This window comes from Taudactylus pleione, unplaced genomic scaffold (genome assembly GCF_031769625.1).
Source record: "Taudactylus pleione unplaced genomic scaffold, aTauple2 ptg000093l, whole genome shotgun sequence".
In the NCBI taxonomy this organism is placed as follows: domain Eukaryota; kingdom Metazoa; phylum Chordata; class Amphibia; order Anura; family Myobatrachidae; genus Taudactylus; species Taudactylus pleione.
The window spans coordinates 13,241,442-13,260,952 of record NW_028284495.1 but is presented as its reverse complement, the minus strand read 5'-3'; the positions used below and the strand labels follow the sequence as shown (position 1 = coordinate 13,260,952).

At 42.0% G+C, this 19,511-nt stretch overlaps 1 protein-coding gene across 1 annotated transcript in view; it reads right to left on the bottom strand.

Annotated features, from left to right (window-relative positions):
- The window catches only part of CCDC178 (coiled-coil domain containing 178), a 434,648-nt gene that overhangs the window by 367,922 nt on the left and 47,215 nt on the right, over positions 1 to 19,511 (bottom strand). Inside the window, exon 6 of the mRNA XM_088469772.1 lies at positions 13,460 to 13,657. Coding sequence (XP_088325898.1) covers positions 13,460 to 13,657 — 198 coding nt within the window. The remainder of the gene's footprint in view (positions 1 to 13,459; positions 13,658 to 19,511) is intronic.

Below are 19,511 nucleotides of genomic sequence, written 5' to 3'. Positions count from 1 at the left end.
AGTAGGTTTCCAATAATAACAAACTCTTTTTAGAGATATCAATATAAACTGCAGGCTAAAACAATATATAATAATATAAACAAAACAATGTACTATGAGTGGGACAACCAGAGAGCTGCTGTTGCGCTGCTGGATGCCTATGACCAGAAGTTCCTGTTTGGCCACGGGGGTTGTTGGGAAGTGTAGTCTTTCTGGCGAGGCTGCCCGTGACTGAGAGTTCCAGGATGTCTATGACCAGTAATTCCTATCTGGTTGCGGGGTTTTTTGGGGAAGTGTAGTTTTATTAACAAAGAGACATCTTATTCCCAGGAGTTAAAAAAAGATCTTCTTCATTAAATAGGAAAGCACTGGATAAGTGTGATTTTCAAAGTTAGGTGTCGATTCTAAAGCAGTTGTATTCTCCTTCCAGTCTTAGGGATACCTGAAGGATCATGGGATATGTAGCTCAGACAAAACATGTAGCTTTATGGAAAATATACGCCTTAAAGTGCTTCTCATATAAATAGTTCAAATTAAAAAAGATTAATATCTGAATTCACAGTACATAAAACAGATGCATAATGTATAGTGGGGGAAAGGTAAATATATTCTGGTAGAAGACAAAGTAGTACGTACAATATATGAGAGACCACATGTGCAATTGATGAGATATATAACATTAGGGGTGCTACATGTAATAAAATCATCAATCTTAAAAGTCACCCCATTGAGTTGTACAGTCAGGTGCATAAATATTGGGACATTGACAGAATTTTCATATTTTGGCCTCTATTCACCACCACAATGGCTTTGAAATGAAACAAACAAGATGTGCTTTAATTGCAGACTTTCAGATTTAATTTGAGGGTAATTACATCCAAATCAGGTGAACGGTGTAGGAATTACAACGGTTTCTATATGTGCCTCCCACTTTTTAAGGGGCCAAAAGTAATGGGACAAACTAAACAATCCTAAATCTAACTTTCACTTTTTAATACTTTGTTGCAAATCCTTTGCAGGCAATTACAGCCTGAAGTCTGGAACGCATAGACATCACCAGACGCTGGGTTTCATCCCTGGTGATGCTCTGCCAGGCCTCTACTGCAAATGTCTTCAGTTCCTGCTTGTTCTTGGGGCATTTTCCCTTCAGTTTTGTCTTCATCAAGTGAAATGCATGCTCAATCGGATTCAGGTCAGGGGATTGACTTGGCCATTGCATAACATTCCACTTTTTAGCCTTAAAAAACTCTTTGGTTGCTTTTGTAGTATGCTTCGGGTCATTGTCCATCTGCACTGTGAAGCGCAGTGCAATGAGTTCTGAAGCATTTGACTGAATATGAGCATATAATATTGCCCGAAACACTTCAGAATTCATTCTGCTGCTTTTGTTAGCAGTCACATCATCAATAAATACAAGGGAACCAGTTCCATTGGCAGTCATACATGCCCACGCCTTGACACTACCACCACCATGCTTCACTGATGAGGTGGTATGTTTTGGATCATGAGCAGTTCCTTTCCTTCTCCATACTCTTCTCTTCCCATCACTCTGGTACAAGTTGATCTTTGTCTCATCTGTCCATAGGATGTGGTTACAATACTGTGATGGCTTTTTTAGATGTTGTTTGGCAAACTCTAATCTGGTCTTCCTGTTTTTGAGGCTCACCAATGGTATTCATCTTGTGGTGAACCCTCTATATTCACTCTTGTGAAGTCTTGTCTTGATTGTTGACTTTGACACATATACACCTACCACCTGGAGAGTGTTCTTGATTTGGCCAACTGTTGTGAAGGGGTTTTTCTTCACCAGGGAAATAATTCTTCTGTCATCCACCACAGTTGTTTTCCGTGGTCTTCCGGGTCTTTTGGTGTTGCTGAGCTCTCCGGTGCGTTCTTTCTTTTTAAGAGTGTTCCAAACAGTTGATTTGGCCACACCTAATGTTTTTGCTATCTTTCTGATGGGTTTGTTTTGATTTTTCAGCCTAATGATGGCTTGCTTCACTGATAGTGACAGCCCTTTGGATCTCATATTGAGAGTCAACAGCAACTGATTCCAAATGCAAATGTCACACCTAGAATAAACTCCAGACCTTTTACCTGCTTAATTGATAATGAAATAATGAGGGAATAGCCCACACCTGTCCATGAAATAGCTTTTGAGTTGATAGTCCCATTACTTTTGGCCCCTTAAAAAGTGGGAGGCACATATAGAAACCGTTGTAATTCCTACACCGTTCTCCTGATTTGGATGTAATTACCCTCAAATTAAATCTGAAAGTCTGCAGTTAAAGCACATCTTGTTTGTTTCATTTCAAAGCCATTGTGGTGGTGAATAGAGGCCAAAATATGAAAATTCTGTTAATGTCCCAATATTTATGCACCTGACTGTATCTCAGTATATTTAGTAAGTTTATCTTTGATCTTTTACAACCGATGCAGCTACCACAATGGTGGAAACCTGTGCGTACTACATTTTTTGAAGTTAGTTGCTTCTGACTAGGCGGTTCTTCAAATTCCTCACCCTTCGATAGATGAATTATGGTTTTTCTGGGAGCAAGTCCCGTAAAATGGGATTTCTTGTTAATAGCTGCCTGTAATTACAAATATTTTCTTCCATTTGTTTATTTTGTGCATCGTAACTTGTAAAAAGTTCCCATTTTTGTTTGTTATTTTCTATCCTGGTCTTATCTGCTTAGAAGATTCTCTCTCGTGTAAAAAATAAAAGATACCTCTATTGGAGTCAACCTATCCTCTGCACAGTGAGTTCGAGTGCGCTCTACATACCTTTAATTAACAACATTATTAATATCAAAGACTCTTTTTAGACTGTACTACACATTGTGGTATATTTTTCTATTTTCATGACCGTATGTGGAAAATTCAGATTGGACGATTAAGAGAAAATCACAGAAAACAAACACCTACTTATTTCGGAATAAGCATTTTTAAAATTTCTTATTATTTTATAAATATTTATAACTTTTATACCCTGAAGGTAGTGCCACTCTCCACACCACATCCATACCTACCACAGATATTTTGTGATCAATGTGTACAATATAAAATATACATCACAATATTAGATGCCACTACTGTCTTTGTAAAATTAATTCCACTGAGCAAGAACAGACATCCACATGAGTGAAACTGAGGGAAAATGCTAGTACTGTTATAAAGCCATGTGGTTTCAGTTCTTCTATTGATTGAATTAATGTGTGGCTACGCACATCAACAGTATGATAACCCAACATTGCATATTTTCCTGTTCACCTCTATGGGTTGCTTAGAAATGATGGAGAAGTGGTCTGAATGCCACAACATCACCTCTAAATGAATACTTCCCTATATATTTTGACAATGGACAATGTCACAAAGCAGAGTATTATTAACATCAGTTATCCTGTCTAGCTCTGTCATTTCATGATGTGCAGCGCTCCTCCTGTCCGCCGCCAGCATTCCTAACTTCAGCATTTCTATTTTGTTTACAAACATCCTGGTGTGGTCATATTGGATTCGATCAGGTGAACATTGTCATCCAGTTACTTTTCAGGAACTGAGCTCACATGACCCTGGCTACCATTAGAGAGAGAGTTAGCACCCTATTTAAACCAGCACCTACACATTGCCAGAACAAGTCATGTCTTATGAAGAGGATTCTCCCCGGCTCCGGGCTCCAGCTGCTCCTCCTGTGACTCTACTGGTGCTTCAGCAAATCCACCTGCTGCTGCTATTGCTACTAGGACTCCTCATTCCATCCCGGGATCCCCCATCAGCAAGGACTCCGCTTATCACCCAGCATCTGTCCTCAGCAGTCTAACCTGCAACTTACCTCTGCCTCGATATCTACACAGAGTCTGGTCCACCACTTTCTATGAGTTGGTGTCTTGTCTATGTCATCTGGTAGCTGGGGCTAGTGCAGAGTTTCAGGTACCAGTTCTGCGTTGGTGAGTGGGGCCTGGATCTGGGTATCTTCAGATGTACAGGTCTGAGTTTTCCACCTGTAGTCTCAGTCTTGAGTTCTGAGTTCTTGATTCCAGGCTAGTAGTATTTGGATCTGAGGTGCCAGCTTTTAGCTCTTGGGATCAGGTGGTGAGGTTGAGTTTGCCACAACCAGTTCCAGGGTCTCATTCCACTGGATTCCAGTCCCTAATCTCAGTCCAGTATCTATTCCCAGTACTATTCCAGTCCTGGCTACACCAGATGAGCAGAGGTATCAAACCTCCAAAGTTTCAGCTTTCAATCAAGTTGAACTAGGCCCCAGGGCCCGACATGGATCATGCAAAAAAAGACAACTGTGACATACAGAATAATTTATCTTACTCTTATTCCTTATGGCCAATGTCATTAAAATAAGTAACATTAATTGAGTAATATAAATATCTATATTTGTCCCGGATAGATGTGCTGCAAAAATGTGAGTCGTGGGTAGATTTGATTTGCATTCAAAATTAAAATTGTGTCACTTGTGTGGTTCTCTCTGCATTTGTGAAAAATTAAGTATAATACAGCTGCTACTATTATGAAAGTAGTCTAAAAATTGCATATCTTATCACCTACTATGTGGGATGAAGAACATATGGCTCTATGAGCTGAAAACACCTATCTCCAGCAAAAACAAATGGTAGGGCTTTTCGGACCTCCATAAATTGACACCTTAGAAAGACTATGGGGATAAAAGAATGATGATAAATCTACTAATGTATCTATAAAAGATATGGCTTACTTATAAGCAATGGAAGCATCTAGGCTCTATTATCATCCTGATACTGTACATATAGCTGTATATATTCAGGTTATTAGAAGAGCTGGATAACTAAATTTTCTGGATCGAAATAGATTCCAGACTAAACATATAGCCATTTTCCTGACGTTAAGCATTGTGCCAAACCGTTACAACATAAAATCACTTAATAGCTTTTTAAATTCATATTGAAGTAGAGAAATTGATGACCAAACAAAGTATTTTCCAAATTGTAGGCGCTATTCCTCCTCACTCCCTACACAGGAAATAGTACTGGTGTTACACCTTTAACTTTATCAGTGCTTTTTCTATGAAAAAAGTCCAAATACTATGGAAAAAAAAGCAGTGGTACTGACCCTAAACTGCTGAAGGTCCTGGATGGACATTGGAAGCTCATGGTTAGCAACCATCGATGTTCCTCAATCTGATGGAAGTCGTTTTAACATCAGATTACGGGCATTTGATGGTTGCCAGTCATGGAATGCAGCTTTCCAATGCCCATCCGATGGCTGGCTGTTCTTTTTCAATTGCGAACACCTGGAAGTGGTGTCAGTAGCTCAGCCTATGTGCGCATGCGCAAAACTCTGACTGCTTCTGTGCATACAAACAGTATAAAAAACAATGGCTAGTTGCCATTTGCATGATTTGATGTCAGAAGTCCAGAAACCATTCGATGATGGGCTTCCGATGTCCATCTCTATAATATACTAGCAATACAGAAGAGCTTCCGGTTTCCAGGGAAAAAAAATGTGACAGTACTTCGTACTGTCACAAATATATACTTAAGCCCCTGAAGCTGCAGTGATAAACTCCTCATTTCCTTAATTATGAATCATTATTCAAGCTGCCATTAAGTATTATGTTATAAAATAAAACATATTTGTTTCACTCCAATAAGTAAAATCTATATATATGTCACAGCACTGTTTAGACTGTTTGATTTTTTTCTGATATAATTAACAAAGTGCAAATGATAAAATTGTTTAAGATATTTAACACAATATAATTAATCAAAATGTTATTTTTTCAAGCAATATGTCTTAATGTGCGTACACACGGGACGATTCGCACCATGAACTAAATCGTCCCGTGTGTCCCCGGCAGGGGTGTGCTCAGTGTCGTTAATGACACTGAGCAGAAACACTGAATTAAATCAAGAACGATTTCGTTCATTGCCGACCACCCTCCCTCATCCCCGAACATGTTCAACCTGGCATTATCGTCAGGTTGGACGGGAGGTTCGGGCGATGAATGGCAACTACCAACAACATACGGGAGCGCGCATTGGTAGTTATCGTTCATCATTTTGGGGCTGAAACTGGACGATTTTTTGGACGACTAAATGAAAACGACATCGTTATCGTTCAGTCGTCCAAAAAAAATCGACCCGTGTGTATGCACCTTTACAGTATTCCCCTATATTTGTAGAAGTACCACATACAATAATGGAGCGTGCATATCAGCATTAATAAATGTTATTTAGCAAATGAGCTTACTAGTGCAGACACATGGAAATGTAACCTGCTTCTTAATGAACATGTTTAAAATCCCAATGAAACCAGGAAAATGAAACATAAATACTATATATAATATCAGCAATAAAGATTGACAAAACAACTTTTATGACTTTTTTTTATTTTATTGGAGAAATATTGCAATATCATTGTGTCACTTTACGAAATAAAAAAACCTTACTTACACTAACTGTACATTTCAATAACCAATGTAGTTTCTTTTTGTGATGTCAGTGTTTATTACTGGAACTGTACCACTGTTGTAGAGAGTTATTACCACTTAATAAAACACAAACTCTGCTACTATACTGCTCTGTGATGCATTATTCAAAAGGTTTCTAAAATACATTCATTGTTAACACCTGACAGCAAATACAACATTGTAGTGTAAAATCAGGTAAGGTAATCCATTACAAATCCAGAGTGAGCAGGGAGCTCTCCTCCTTGTCTTTTCTACATAATTATGCTAATTGCACATTGTATTTATGAGAAATTGTTTACTTGTCTGTATTGATCTGTGCTTATGTAACTTGACTGTTTTATTGCCCATGTAAGGTCTACTTAACTTTTGTGGTGCCTTATGAATAAAAGAAACTAATAAAATAATAATAATCTGCAGGTTTGCTATGTCAAGGTGCACATCCACTTCCTAGTATTTAGATACTCCAGAGTAAAATCAACCTGCACTGACTTTGTGGGTTTACAGAGAGTTGGGAAAATGTTCATTGTGGTAACAGAATAAAATGTTCAAAGTCCAACCTACTTCTACTGCAGGACTACCCTTAACACAGCGGTTCTCAACCTCAGATATTGTAACCCCCCCCAACAGGTCCGAGTGGACTTCCCGCTCTAATAGAGCGATGTCAGTAGGGCCCCCGTATAACGCCAGGTGTTCCTAAGGCAAAATCGTGAGTGACTTACTTGGTTATAGTACACTGGCGCTCTGGTAATCCTACACGTGTCTCGGGAGCTGCTGGGCACAAGAGTTGTCCAGACTCAAGATTGAATAATATGGATAGATATGGTTTAGTGTCTAGCGCTCGCCTATGTGTGTCTAAGTCAGTGTCTCCAAATGGACATGTGTTATATTTTCACATGAGCCTTCAGAGTTTAAAATATCTAATTTATTCCATTTAAGCTAGTTGGAGTCACAATGCTCCATATAAAGGTAATACAGGTATCTTAATCAAGAAAAGTAAAATTATTAATATGGCTGGGAGTGTTAGAATTGAGTAGAGATGTCTCTTAATTAGTGCATCTTTGCTTAAAACACTCTGTGAAGTCACTGTCCTTCCAACACCTTGGTTGCAGGTAATATAAGTAGACTCCCTTAAGGTGTCTCTTTATCCGTATAGCAGCATTTTTGTGAGTGAGCCCACTCCCTTGGCTGAGAAGCAACTCCACACGTGAATGGTCTCAGGATGCTTTACTGTGAAAACCAATACTTGTCATTCTCAAAACTATATATATATAATTTCCTAATGGCTAAGAAGGGATGTATCAAATGCTCTTGTACCACCTGTAACTTTATGTTATCAGGTGACCATTTTTTCCACCCCCTTTCAGGTAAACAATATAACATTAAATATCGACTTACTTGTAACACTAAATATACTGTTTATCAAATTATTTGTCCTTGTGGATTGTCTTACATAGGCAAAACTGAGCGTCCCTTCAAAGAACGCATGGCGGCACATGGATCTGCTATTCCTGCCGCATTAGCAACTGGCAGTAGCGACCAACCTGTCGCACGTAATTTTTGCAGTGTCCCCACCCGCTGACAACTCTCCGATACAGAATGATAGACCATGTCCCGTTCTTCCCTAGGGGTGGTAACTGGGGCTTAAGATTATTACAGCTTGAGACAAAATGGATATATCAATTGGGTACCCTTGTTCCCAAGGGGCTTAATGAACACTTAATTTTAAATCATTTTCTTTAAGCTGTTCTCCTTTTGACTTGTATCTTAGGTCCCCTGTGCATTGATAACTATTTATCCTAGTTGATTAGTGACATGTCTTTATAATATTGATTTGACTAAGTCAATGTAGGTTGTATTTGTAGTTTAAATATTCTTGCTTATATACTGTATGTAGGATTGGAGTAGCCATCGCTGTATCCTTTACATATATCTAGAGTGGTTAAACTAGCACCTTCGATTAATTGCCTGTTTATGTAATATTGGTAATGGACACACTTTGCTTGAAGTAGCAAGTGGCCAATTATCCTATATATGCTATTTCTTAGTCGGAATTTCTGTTACCTTGCTTGTGTATTGTTATGTCCATTTTTATGATATTTACATGTTTCCACAGTTGTTTGTTATTGCCATGGTGACGGGCTCCTGCAGTCCCACCCCCGGAGATGGCGTCCACGTGGTGCTGTGAACTCGTATAAGGTATGACTTTGTTTGTTATTCTTGTTTAGCCTGATGACGGTGCCTGTTGAGCACTGAACAACAAAAGTGCTGCACCGCTAATATAATATATATATATATATATATATATATATACACATATATATATATATTAGGGATGTGCAGGCTCGGATAGGTTCGAGTTTGCACGTGGAGTTCGGATTTTTCCCTCCAAAAAAACGGAACTCAGAACGAGGCAAAACGTCATCTTACATGGACGAGCATCATCATTCCTGGACAAAAGACCAGGAATGATGATGTTCGTCCATGTAAGATGACGTTTTGCCTCGTTCTGAGTTCCGTTTTTTTGGAGGGAAAAATCCGAACTCCACGTGCAAACTCGAACCTATCCGAGCCTGCACATCCCTAATATATATATATATATATATATATATATTAGGGATGTGCAGGCTCGGATAGGTTCGAGTTTGCACGTGGAGTTCGGATTTTTCCCTCCAAAAAAACGGAACTCAGAACGAGGCAAAACGTCATCTTACATGGACGAACATCATCATTCCTGGTCTTTTGTCCAGGAATGATGATGTTCGTCCATGTAAGATGACGTTTTGCCTCGTTCTGAGTTCCGTTTTTTTGGAGGGAAAAATCCGAACTCCACGTGCAAACTCGAACCTATCCGAGCCTGCACATCCCTAATATATATATATACTGGACTTGAGGAGCCTGTGCAAATTCCGATAAAAAAAAAAATGTTTGTCTCCATAGCTAATAATCAGTCCCTAAAAGTATATTTGTCCCAAAAAAAATCATCATTTTTGGCTTGAGGCACCTGCACACACAGAGTGTCAAACGTGTGGTTTTTCCTTTATTGCTCCTCACCCTGATGTCACATTGAGATAATACATAACTCAGTTTCTTTCTAGGTGACTAAGCTAAGAAATATTGAAAACACAATCCAAAATCATCCTGTAGTTTTGCGTGAACTAACGAACAGACAGACAGACAAAAATTCCAATTTTTTTTTGTCTCCATAGTTCATACACAGCTCCAATGAGTAAACTTCTCCCAAAAAAAGTATAGATGACAACAAATGAAGTGAGTGTACAGTGAGCAAGACAGTTCTTGTTTATGGGCCTGATTCAGAGTTGGCAATAGAGTAAGAAATAGCAAGTACCTGTGTCCATGGACAAACCATCAGTGGTCGAAGTGGAAATTTTGAAGTGGGGGTATGGAAACCCAGTGTGTGTGCGCGCCGAAGGCCCGGGCAAAACAATGGGCATGGCTGTGCATCACAAGGGGAGTGGCTACATGTCATGAGGGGTGTGGTCGCACATAGGCTTTGCATGAAAAAAAAATGCACATTTTGGGGGCAATTCAATTTAACCTGATGTGAATAGCATCGGGAAGGAGTTCCTGGAGCTATTTAATTTTATCCCCTTCCCCGCGCCCAGAAGTCGGGAGATGCCGGTTAGCTCGCTTTAAGCCAGGTGTATAGGCACGCTACCTGGCATTTTTCACCTAAAGTGTTGGTTGCAATACTTTCAGCACCGCACTAAACTGAAAGACAGCATCGTGGCCGGCACTTAAGTTGGATTCCTGCTTGCCCCCTAAGGAGGATGCAAGCATAAATTCTTTAATTGGACTAACTGTGGGGCCAATTGAATAGCTCTCGGAACCCCTTCCCAGCGCTATTCAACTACACACTAAATTGAATAGACCCTAATAGCACCAATAGGAACACACACAGCGGCTTATTCAGAGGTGGACACATCAGAACTGCGTGCACATGCTAATGCCGCATATGGCGCCATTTGTAAAAAGACACTCACTCCTGCCTTCTCAGAACGATTGGTTGCGTCTGCAGACATGGATCCACAGCGTGAACATCACCGGCCCAACAGATATCTAAGTAACCCTACATGTGCAGAAAAGCCACGCTGCCGGGGCCATTGAAACTGCGTCCGAGGACACAGCCACTGGCTTTGGCACACCCAGGAAATGGGATCGACACGCCAGAAGCATGTCAATCATACTGTGGCTTACGGTGCACAGCGACTGACGTCTCTGCTGTATGGAGGCACATGCGCAGTTCTCCAATCACCTGCAAACTGCGAAAATATCAACAGTGACCACCTCTGAATCAGCCCCACAGTACTAACACATTTCCCTCATGCCCTTCAGACCTCTCCATGTTCCATCAGATACACATATACATAAAATAGAAAGAAATAACAAAATTAATGTAAATAATATAAAATGAGAAAAAGTCCAAATAAATTATTAACAAAATAAAGTGTGCTTACTTGCTATCTGTATGTTCAGTTTTGTGGTGTTGTAAATGGTCTTTCCTCCGTTCGTCCATACTATTTTAATTGGCAGCCACCAGCTTGTGTCTGTGTGTGGCAGGGGGAGGGGGGGTGTCAGGGTCAGAGATGAGAAATATGAGGGAGGGTTGCAACTAGATCCCCTTCCATAGATGTACCCTGACCCCTGACGTCATCAACTACTGTCCAACGTCATTCCCTACCATCCACGTGGGCATAGAGGGGGAATATAATCCTGTGGCGAGCGAAGCAAGCCACCGAGCCTGAAGCATGGCGAGCCTGCGAGGAGACAACTTTCTTATTTTGGTGGACAGTATGGGCAGAAAACCGCACTTCCGCCCTCACGTCACTACTAGGTACCAAATCTGAAGGGAACATATGAGGGAGGGTCAGAGGCACACTTGGGGAGGGGGGCAGAGGCACTTTTGGGTAGAGGGGAGCAGTGGAACACCGTTGGAGGGGAGAGGATGGCAGAGGCACCACTTTGGAGGGGGGCAGTGGGAAGGGAGTTGAGCAGAGGCACTTTTGGAGGGGGGGGTCAGTGGGAAGGGAGCTGGGCAGAGACACTCCTATAGAAGGAGGGGGCAGCATGCAGCAGTATGGCAGGGAGCAATGGAGGAGAACTAAGCAGGTGTGAGGAGGAAAATCTGAAAAAAGCAGAGTCGGGGGCGGGGAATAGGAGGAGCTAACAGCCGGCCAGGCCACTGCCACCCTGCTATGAATGGGGGTCCAGTGAATGCTAATCCAGTGCTACAGGCAGTTCGGAGGTGGGATCAATGTTGTGCTGCAGGACCCCCTTATGGGAGCTCTGCCCGGACCGGGAGGGGGGGGGTTCGGGTGGTAGATGCACATCAGGCACACACGGGCGGGGATTCGGAGGCACAATGCTGGACTTTGCAGCTTGCTGCAGAGAGCTTCCGGCAGGGGCGGGGTACAGCTCCTGAGTGCTGTTACACACTCGCGATTTGGCCGGCAGTGGCACACTGAGCCAGCCGTGCGCTGTCGCTGAATCCAGCGAGGGACGGGGGGGGGCGGCTGGGGCTCAATTTCTCTGCATCATATAATGGATCTGCTGCAGAGACATTCAGGACAGGCACACGCGGGCGGGTGGGCACTAGGAGGCACTATCATGCTGGAGTCTTGACCACCGGCAGGGGCGGGGACGGCTCCCAGTGCACATTCACGATTGGGCGGGCAGGGGCACACTGAGCCACCCGCATAAACACACAATAGGGCTGGCTTTAGAGACTCTGCGCCAGTGACTGACATCCTGTGTGTAGTGTCAGTCACTGACTCTAGCGGGCTGAGCATGTAGCTTGGACCGCTTAGCCCTCTGTCCTTACAACTAAGAAAAAAAAAAAAGTTTATTGCTCGAAGTGCCGGTATGCTATACCGTTGCATACCGGCACACTTTGAGCACTGCAAACCATGTTGCAATGCAAGGGGTTCAACTACATTCATTTAATTTTGCATGTAGGGTAAATACTGGCTGCTTTTGAATGTAGCCCACAAATGCTGAAACGCTTTATATTTACACTAGAATTCAGATGTCAGTTTGGACACACCCCTTCCAAATCTAAATCTCTCTGCACATTTTAAATCTGCCCCACCTGCAGTGCAGCATAGTTTTGACGAAGATGCACAGTTACTTGCTGTTTCTTACTTTATTCCAACTCTGAATTAGGCCCAATGTTCACAACTTACATTTACAACCTAATACTGATACAATTAGGTTTGTTAGTTTTTTACAATTCTTTTCAGCCTCCCCATATATCAGTTATATGATGAGAATAAAAGTTGGCTAATGTGCTAAAATTTTGACATCAAGGATAGTCAAAATGAGCTCGATAAACTGCAAACAGACAAATTAAAACATAATTTCAGGAAGCAGGGAATAAATGCACTGGTCCGAACGGAATCCCGACAGTCAGTAAAGATCCTGGAATCCCTTCCTACAAGTCTAGACATTTATAGTATAAATATATTAAAACTATACAGTGAAAGTCTACAGATGACCTGTGAAGAGAGAAGACCTATTACACCCATAGGTTTAGTACAAGCATAGGAATCATACTAAGGGGCCTTGTGATCATTAAATATTTTTGAGATTTCCCCCGAAAACAGACATTTTGGGGGGTACCCACAAATATTAAGTATCCCCAAGATGAACTATGGAGGATTGGAGGTATCACAGCATATATCAGAGATATCCCTCCATTTTCGTCTGCAAATGCACCCTCAGAGCATTCTCCAAGTGCTTACAGGTACTTTCCTCCTTCATCCTATCTCTGGCCTCTGCTACCCCTCCTGGCAGTGCTCACTGGGAGAGACATTAGACTGTACCTGTGTCTAGCAACCAGTGAGAGGAGAAAGGGAACAAGGGCTCTCTAATGCTCAGCTGCTAAACACATGGCTTGCAGCATTATATAATAAATCACTTTGGTGGCTTCTGTTAAGTGTGTGTATATTTATTTGAGATTGAACAGAATACCCAGTCACCATCAGGAGACAATAAAGATTACTGTACCTCTTTGAACTGCCTCAGGGAGATTACTAAGTTTCCACTGTGAGAGTGCATCAATTTGTGCGGTTAGACCTTGCTTTCGCTTCTTTTCTAACTTCAAAGCCTCTTCTGCTTCTTGATGGTCTGTTTCCAACCTCCAAATCAGCTGTATAACTTCTGAGATGATATCTTCTGTGTATCGCTTTAGAGACAAACTTTCACCTGAATAAAATAAATCCATGAGTTGGAACATTTATTCAGGATAGGACGTGGGCTTTAAATACATGTGCTTCTTCTACCTTCTATCCAGCCAGCAACCATATGAAACATCAAAGTACCCATAGAACTGATATACACGCCAACCAAGAGGTGCACAGTTGAGGAGCTTATTAGCAGTGACATGCTAATCCATCATCCATCACTTAACACCATAGGAAGAGTTAGCAGATCTTCCCGGAAATGCCAGTCCATCCTCCAGAGCCCTTCTCCCCACTCTGCCCATATGAATAGGTGGCTGGCGCATGAGCAATGAAATCCCGTTTTCAGTTCAGAGACTGAAAGCCCAAAACTACTAGATAACTAGATCAGTAAGCACTATGGCAACACTTCACTGCCAAATCCCAATGTAGATGCCATGCACTTACATTGGGGCAATGGGGTCCTCATTCAACCTGGCTTACAGACATATCCAATCATCTACTGTCATCATATAGTGCATACATTTCTTTATTTACAGTTATTTAAATAAAGCATACATCTTACAGTATGCTGCGCTTTACAGAGAATATTTAGCCATTCACAGCAGTACCTGCCCCATTGGAGCTTACAATACATATTCCCTACCACATATGCACACACACAGACACACTGGGGTCAATTTTTTCTGGAAGCCAAATAACCTACCAGTAAACTTTTGGATTGTAGTAGGAAACCAGAGTACCCAGGGGAAACCCTCAATAGTAAGGCGAGAATTTACAAACTCCACACAGTCTCTGACTATCACAGTCTCTGCTACACCTTTGTTTGAAAAAATGGTGTCCATCCATCTGACCTATACTTTCTTTTCCATAAATCTCCTTCTATCCCTCACCTTCAGCCTCAAATGTACCAGTATACCTTTAGATTGTAAGCTCATATGGGCAGGACCTCTACACTATTTTTTTGTGTATGTGTATAACAATTTTTCCTATTGTACAGGGCTGCAAACTATGTTGCAACTAAATACTTGATATAGTAGAACATATTTAATAATTTAATTAAAGTATAATACAATTTAACTTGTAGTACTAACAAAGTGAACGGAAGCTCCTTTATTGTCAACAGGATAGATTTCAATTTAATAAGCATAAATATCAGACAGTCAGAGCTATGCCACGGACATGAAGCTTGAATGTAGTTATAACTTAAATCCGCTCATATCGTGAAGAGATACATACTCTGATATGTGTTAACAATGTGAAGGAATCGAAGATAGCGCACAGTGTAAATATTGTTTTTACAAAAATAAGTACTAATCTATGTCAGACACATGCTGAAAAAAGAGAATATAAAACAAAACTTTAAAGCAACTATTTTACTTATAATAAAACCTACAAGTTGTTATCGAAACCACAGTGTCATTTAAAATGTCTATTTTATTTTAATGATGTGCTCAAATATCAGAGTGTGCATTTCAGAGAGAATGGCAGTAGCAGTTACCAAATATAATGAAATTCAGCTGTCTAACTAAGCTATGATTAAAGGTGTTATTCTAGCTATCATTATTGCAGTCACTCAATGTAAAAGCTTAAAACTGTAATCACATGAAAAAGTAATGTGCCTATTTTTCTGTTTCTTTTTTTCCCTTTACATAAATCAGTCTGGTTTACTGTACAATGAGTTTTTCTTTAAGCAGCTATTAATGATTTACGCTTTGCTAAGTGTCATGCAACTACCATGGCAACCACAATCCCATGATGTATGATGTAGTGAGATAGGGGATTTATAATGCCCCTTTCTCAGCATTTGCCTGCACAGCACAATCCCACTTCCGTTGACGCAAAGATCAGGTGATCTCCTCAAAAACAAGTCTGAGTGCTGAAACATAAAGGTCTTTCAGTTGGGACATTGGACCTCATTCAGAATTGCTCGCAAAATGCGAGCGCTTTCTCTGAATGAGGGCAGCCGCTTCACATTTTAAATCCGGCCTCCTGGCCGCCCGCTAAGCTGTGGGTGACCACCCACAGCTTTAGCGAGTGACCAGGTTGATTGTCGCGATGGTCGAGACCATCGGGGCTTGCGACGAGACCCTTGTTGTAGGGTCTCGTCTGCCACAAGCCCCAGTGAGCTTTCGGCTCTAATAGAGCCGGAAGCTCACCACTGACATCACGAGTGATGTCAGTGGGGCCGTCCCCAAACGGCAGGAGTTCCTTCGGGAACGCCTCCATTTGGCCAGCCACCCCCCTACCCCGCCTACAAAACGGTGCGAGCTGTCGATCACCATCGACAGCCGCCCCTTTTGCAGTGAGTCCCGGAGCGAGAGAATTTCTCTCTCGCTCCGGGGCTTGTGCACGCGCAGTGCGGCCGCTGCGCCTGCCCTAGGCCCCAACATCGACTCGCTTGCGAGCGCTCAGCGCTTGCAAGCGGTTCTGAATGAGGCCCATCGTGTAGACATTTAATCAGTGCCAGATAAAGGTCCACATGGGCCTAAAACTGAAAATTGTGAAGGGCCTATTGTGTGCCGTGGGGGGGGGGGGTTTCGAGCGCCACAGGACTGTTGCTAGTGATGTGGGAGGTGTGACCAGTCTTGTGGGGGTGTGGTCTGGACAGGGGGTATATTAATAGTGTGACAGCATGTCCGGTGTTTGAACCACGGGTGGGCGGCCGGGGGGTATCCCGAGGCTTCAGTGGGTGGGACTTCGTTCCAGGGGTGAACCTATGCTTTCTGTTACCCAGGGAAAAAACTCAGCTCGCCCTCCTCCCCATCCCCAGTAGATGTTACCACTGGCTTTCTTAAATACAGGTGTGAACATTGTAAACACTGAAATGCTTGCAGGTTGAGGACAAAAACAGTTTTTAGTACAGTTACATTAAGGTGACAACGCATGCAGCATTTATTCTGGGGTGTAGTCATTTTTAATTGAAACATTCAAGTTCTACTATCTCGATATTTAAATTTAAGTATCACTGCCTGTACTACACTACCTCACCCACCACAAAGAAGATTGCAGTGCCCGCCATATAAAATTGAGATCAATGCAGTGTCCACCATATAAAACAGAGATCACCATATAATATGCAGGGAGTGTCGCAGTGGGCGTATATATATAATGCATCACAGTAACTGCCACATAATACAGAGAGTATTGCAGTGATCACCATATAATACAGAGAGAATACAGTGACTGTATTATAAAGCAGTCACTGTGATGCTCTCTATTATATCGCAGAGAGCATTGCAGTGACTGCCATATAGTGCAGCGAAGATCCAGTGACGACCATATAATACTTAGACTATCAGATAACGTAAAATACAGTCCAAACCAAACAAGATTATCTCCAATAAATTGTCCAACTTTCTGTAGGGTATCTATGTGGTGAAGGTGGCAAGTTACAAATGACAGCGAACCAAATAAGCAAAGCAGACTGAAGCTCACATTACAACACACCATTTACCCTTGTAAATTAATTACCTTTAGTTTTAGTTTATTTAACTATCCTTGATCACAGAACTTCAAACCCCTTTCCCCCTCCCCCACCTCTTTCACAGATCTTATGCACAGTGAGGAGGGATCACCTAAAGGCCCCCAGGACATTGATGTGCAGTCAGGAGGATAGGTGAAATTACACCTGTTGAATTTCATAGATTTGCAAATCATGATCATATTTTCATCATGATTGGCAAATCTGTGAAATCCAATATGCTGGGTACGGGCCGCTTAAGATTATATAGTAAGAAGGTGGGAAGTATCATTACAGCTGGACTCCCATAGCATAATATTCTAAGGTGTTCAGTCATATGGAACCAGCAAAAGGGTTATATTGTTTTACATACAGTAAACACACACCTTTTAATAGCATGAAATGGTGCATTTTACACCCCTGATGAATGTGATGATAAAGTCTACACTCTAAAAAGATACTTTATCACATAACTGAGGATCCTGAAAATGCTAGGACACCAATACCTGCACTACTGTTAATCTGGCTGACAGGTCAGTAACACATTACTAGACACAGCTTTATTAATTATACTTATAGGTAACTGAATTTGACTGCAGAATTTTCCACCTCCTGTGCCTGCTTTATTAATTATACTTATAAGTAACTAGCTTATTCTTTACTGAATCCTTATGCTATTGTTTCTTATGCCTTATGATTTGTTATAGTTAAATTGTTATAAGGATTCTCTCAGTCTATTGACTGAAGTGAAGGCTTGATTTCTTTCTAGCCTTAGATGTTTGGTATGTGTTCCTTGTTGACTTAAGCCATTTTTATTCTCGCTTTCTTTGGTTGGCCAATAGGGGGGTTTTCATTAATTAGTGTCCACACTTGCCTGCGTCTCTGTATAAGTGTCAGTAGTTTGGCTGGGAAGCCTTGGCTGGGTGGTGCAGTGTTTTTAAGTGCAAAACTGTAGCGTAATGGGGGGCATCCACTAGACGATTTTATCCCTGTCCAACCTCTTAACGATTTTCCCTTGAAGTTTCCCTTGAAATATGATCTTCCACTCTGAACAATTTGCAAAAGATTTGCAAAAGATTTGCAAAAAATTTGCAAAAGATCTAACAATAAACTATGTTGTTTTAATCTGTGATTGAGAGCTTTCAGCTACAGTGGTTCATCGTTTGATCAAACAACAATCCACAACGGTCTAAAGATTCAGGCAACAACTGGACTCCCTGTGCAGTCACGGCAAGAACACTTCTAGTGCTATTAATAATGCTGGCCTTCTGATTCTTGCATACATCTCATTGCTTATCGTACTTGTTCCCATGTCAGTTTACATCTTTCAACTTTGAAACACTGGCCCTGATTCAGAGCCGGACGCTCTGAAAGAGAGCTCGCTCTGAATCAGGGCGTTTTTTTTTTGGAGCAGGCTCCTGGCTGCTCCCATAGCTGTGGGTGACCACCCACAGCTATTGCGAGCGGCCAGGATGATGGTCGCGATGGTCGACCATCGGGCTTGTGACGAGACCCTTGTGGTAGGGTCTCGTGGCCGCAAGCCCCAGAGAGCTTCTGGCTCTAATAGAGCCGGAAACTCTCCCACAGACATCACGGTGATGTCAGTGGGGCCGCCCACAAACGGCAGACGTTCGCATGGGAAAGCCTCCATTTGTGAAGCCACCCTCCCGCCATGCCTACAAACCGGGGCGAGCTGTCAATCAACATTGACAACTGCCCCTTTTGTAGTGAGCCACGGAGCAAGTACTTTTTGCGCTGGCTCCTGGGCTCGCGCTTGCGCACTGGGCCACCATCAACCCGCTTGCGAGCGGGACTGAATCAGACCCACTGTCCTTTATCTTAGCGCTCCTGCCTAGCCTCACATCCTCTATCTGCTTACAATCTGCGTTATTTTTCAAATTCTGCATACATTAGATCCCCACTCTTAATCCTCCCTATAACAAACTTGTTAATCTGCATACATATTTACCATCACTGTTCTTTCACTTGCATTTCTACAAATCTCTTGCATTCACATTTCATTTACATTTCCAAATTTCATTCCTCTTGTTTATTTATAAACGACATGACAAGGTTTTCGTCAACTCCCTCCTTCTACCTAATCCTCTGTTATGACCCCTGCTTCCACCTTTATCCTTTCCCCCTATCTCTTCCACCTCCTCCTCCCTTTCTCCCCCCTCCCATTACTCCACTTTCTTCCTGTTCTTCCCCCCCCTTCTGTCCTACTACCCCACCACCAAACCCTCCTCCTACACTCCTCTCCCTGTCGCTTCACCCCACTGCCATCCACATCTCCCTCCCTGCCCACCTCCTACAGGTTCCCTTTCTAGCTCAAGTGCCCGTACCATCACTAAACTCTATTCATATCAGTCCCCCAAATTAATCTTATCTCCACGTTACAGTAGCCCGGATAATC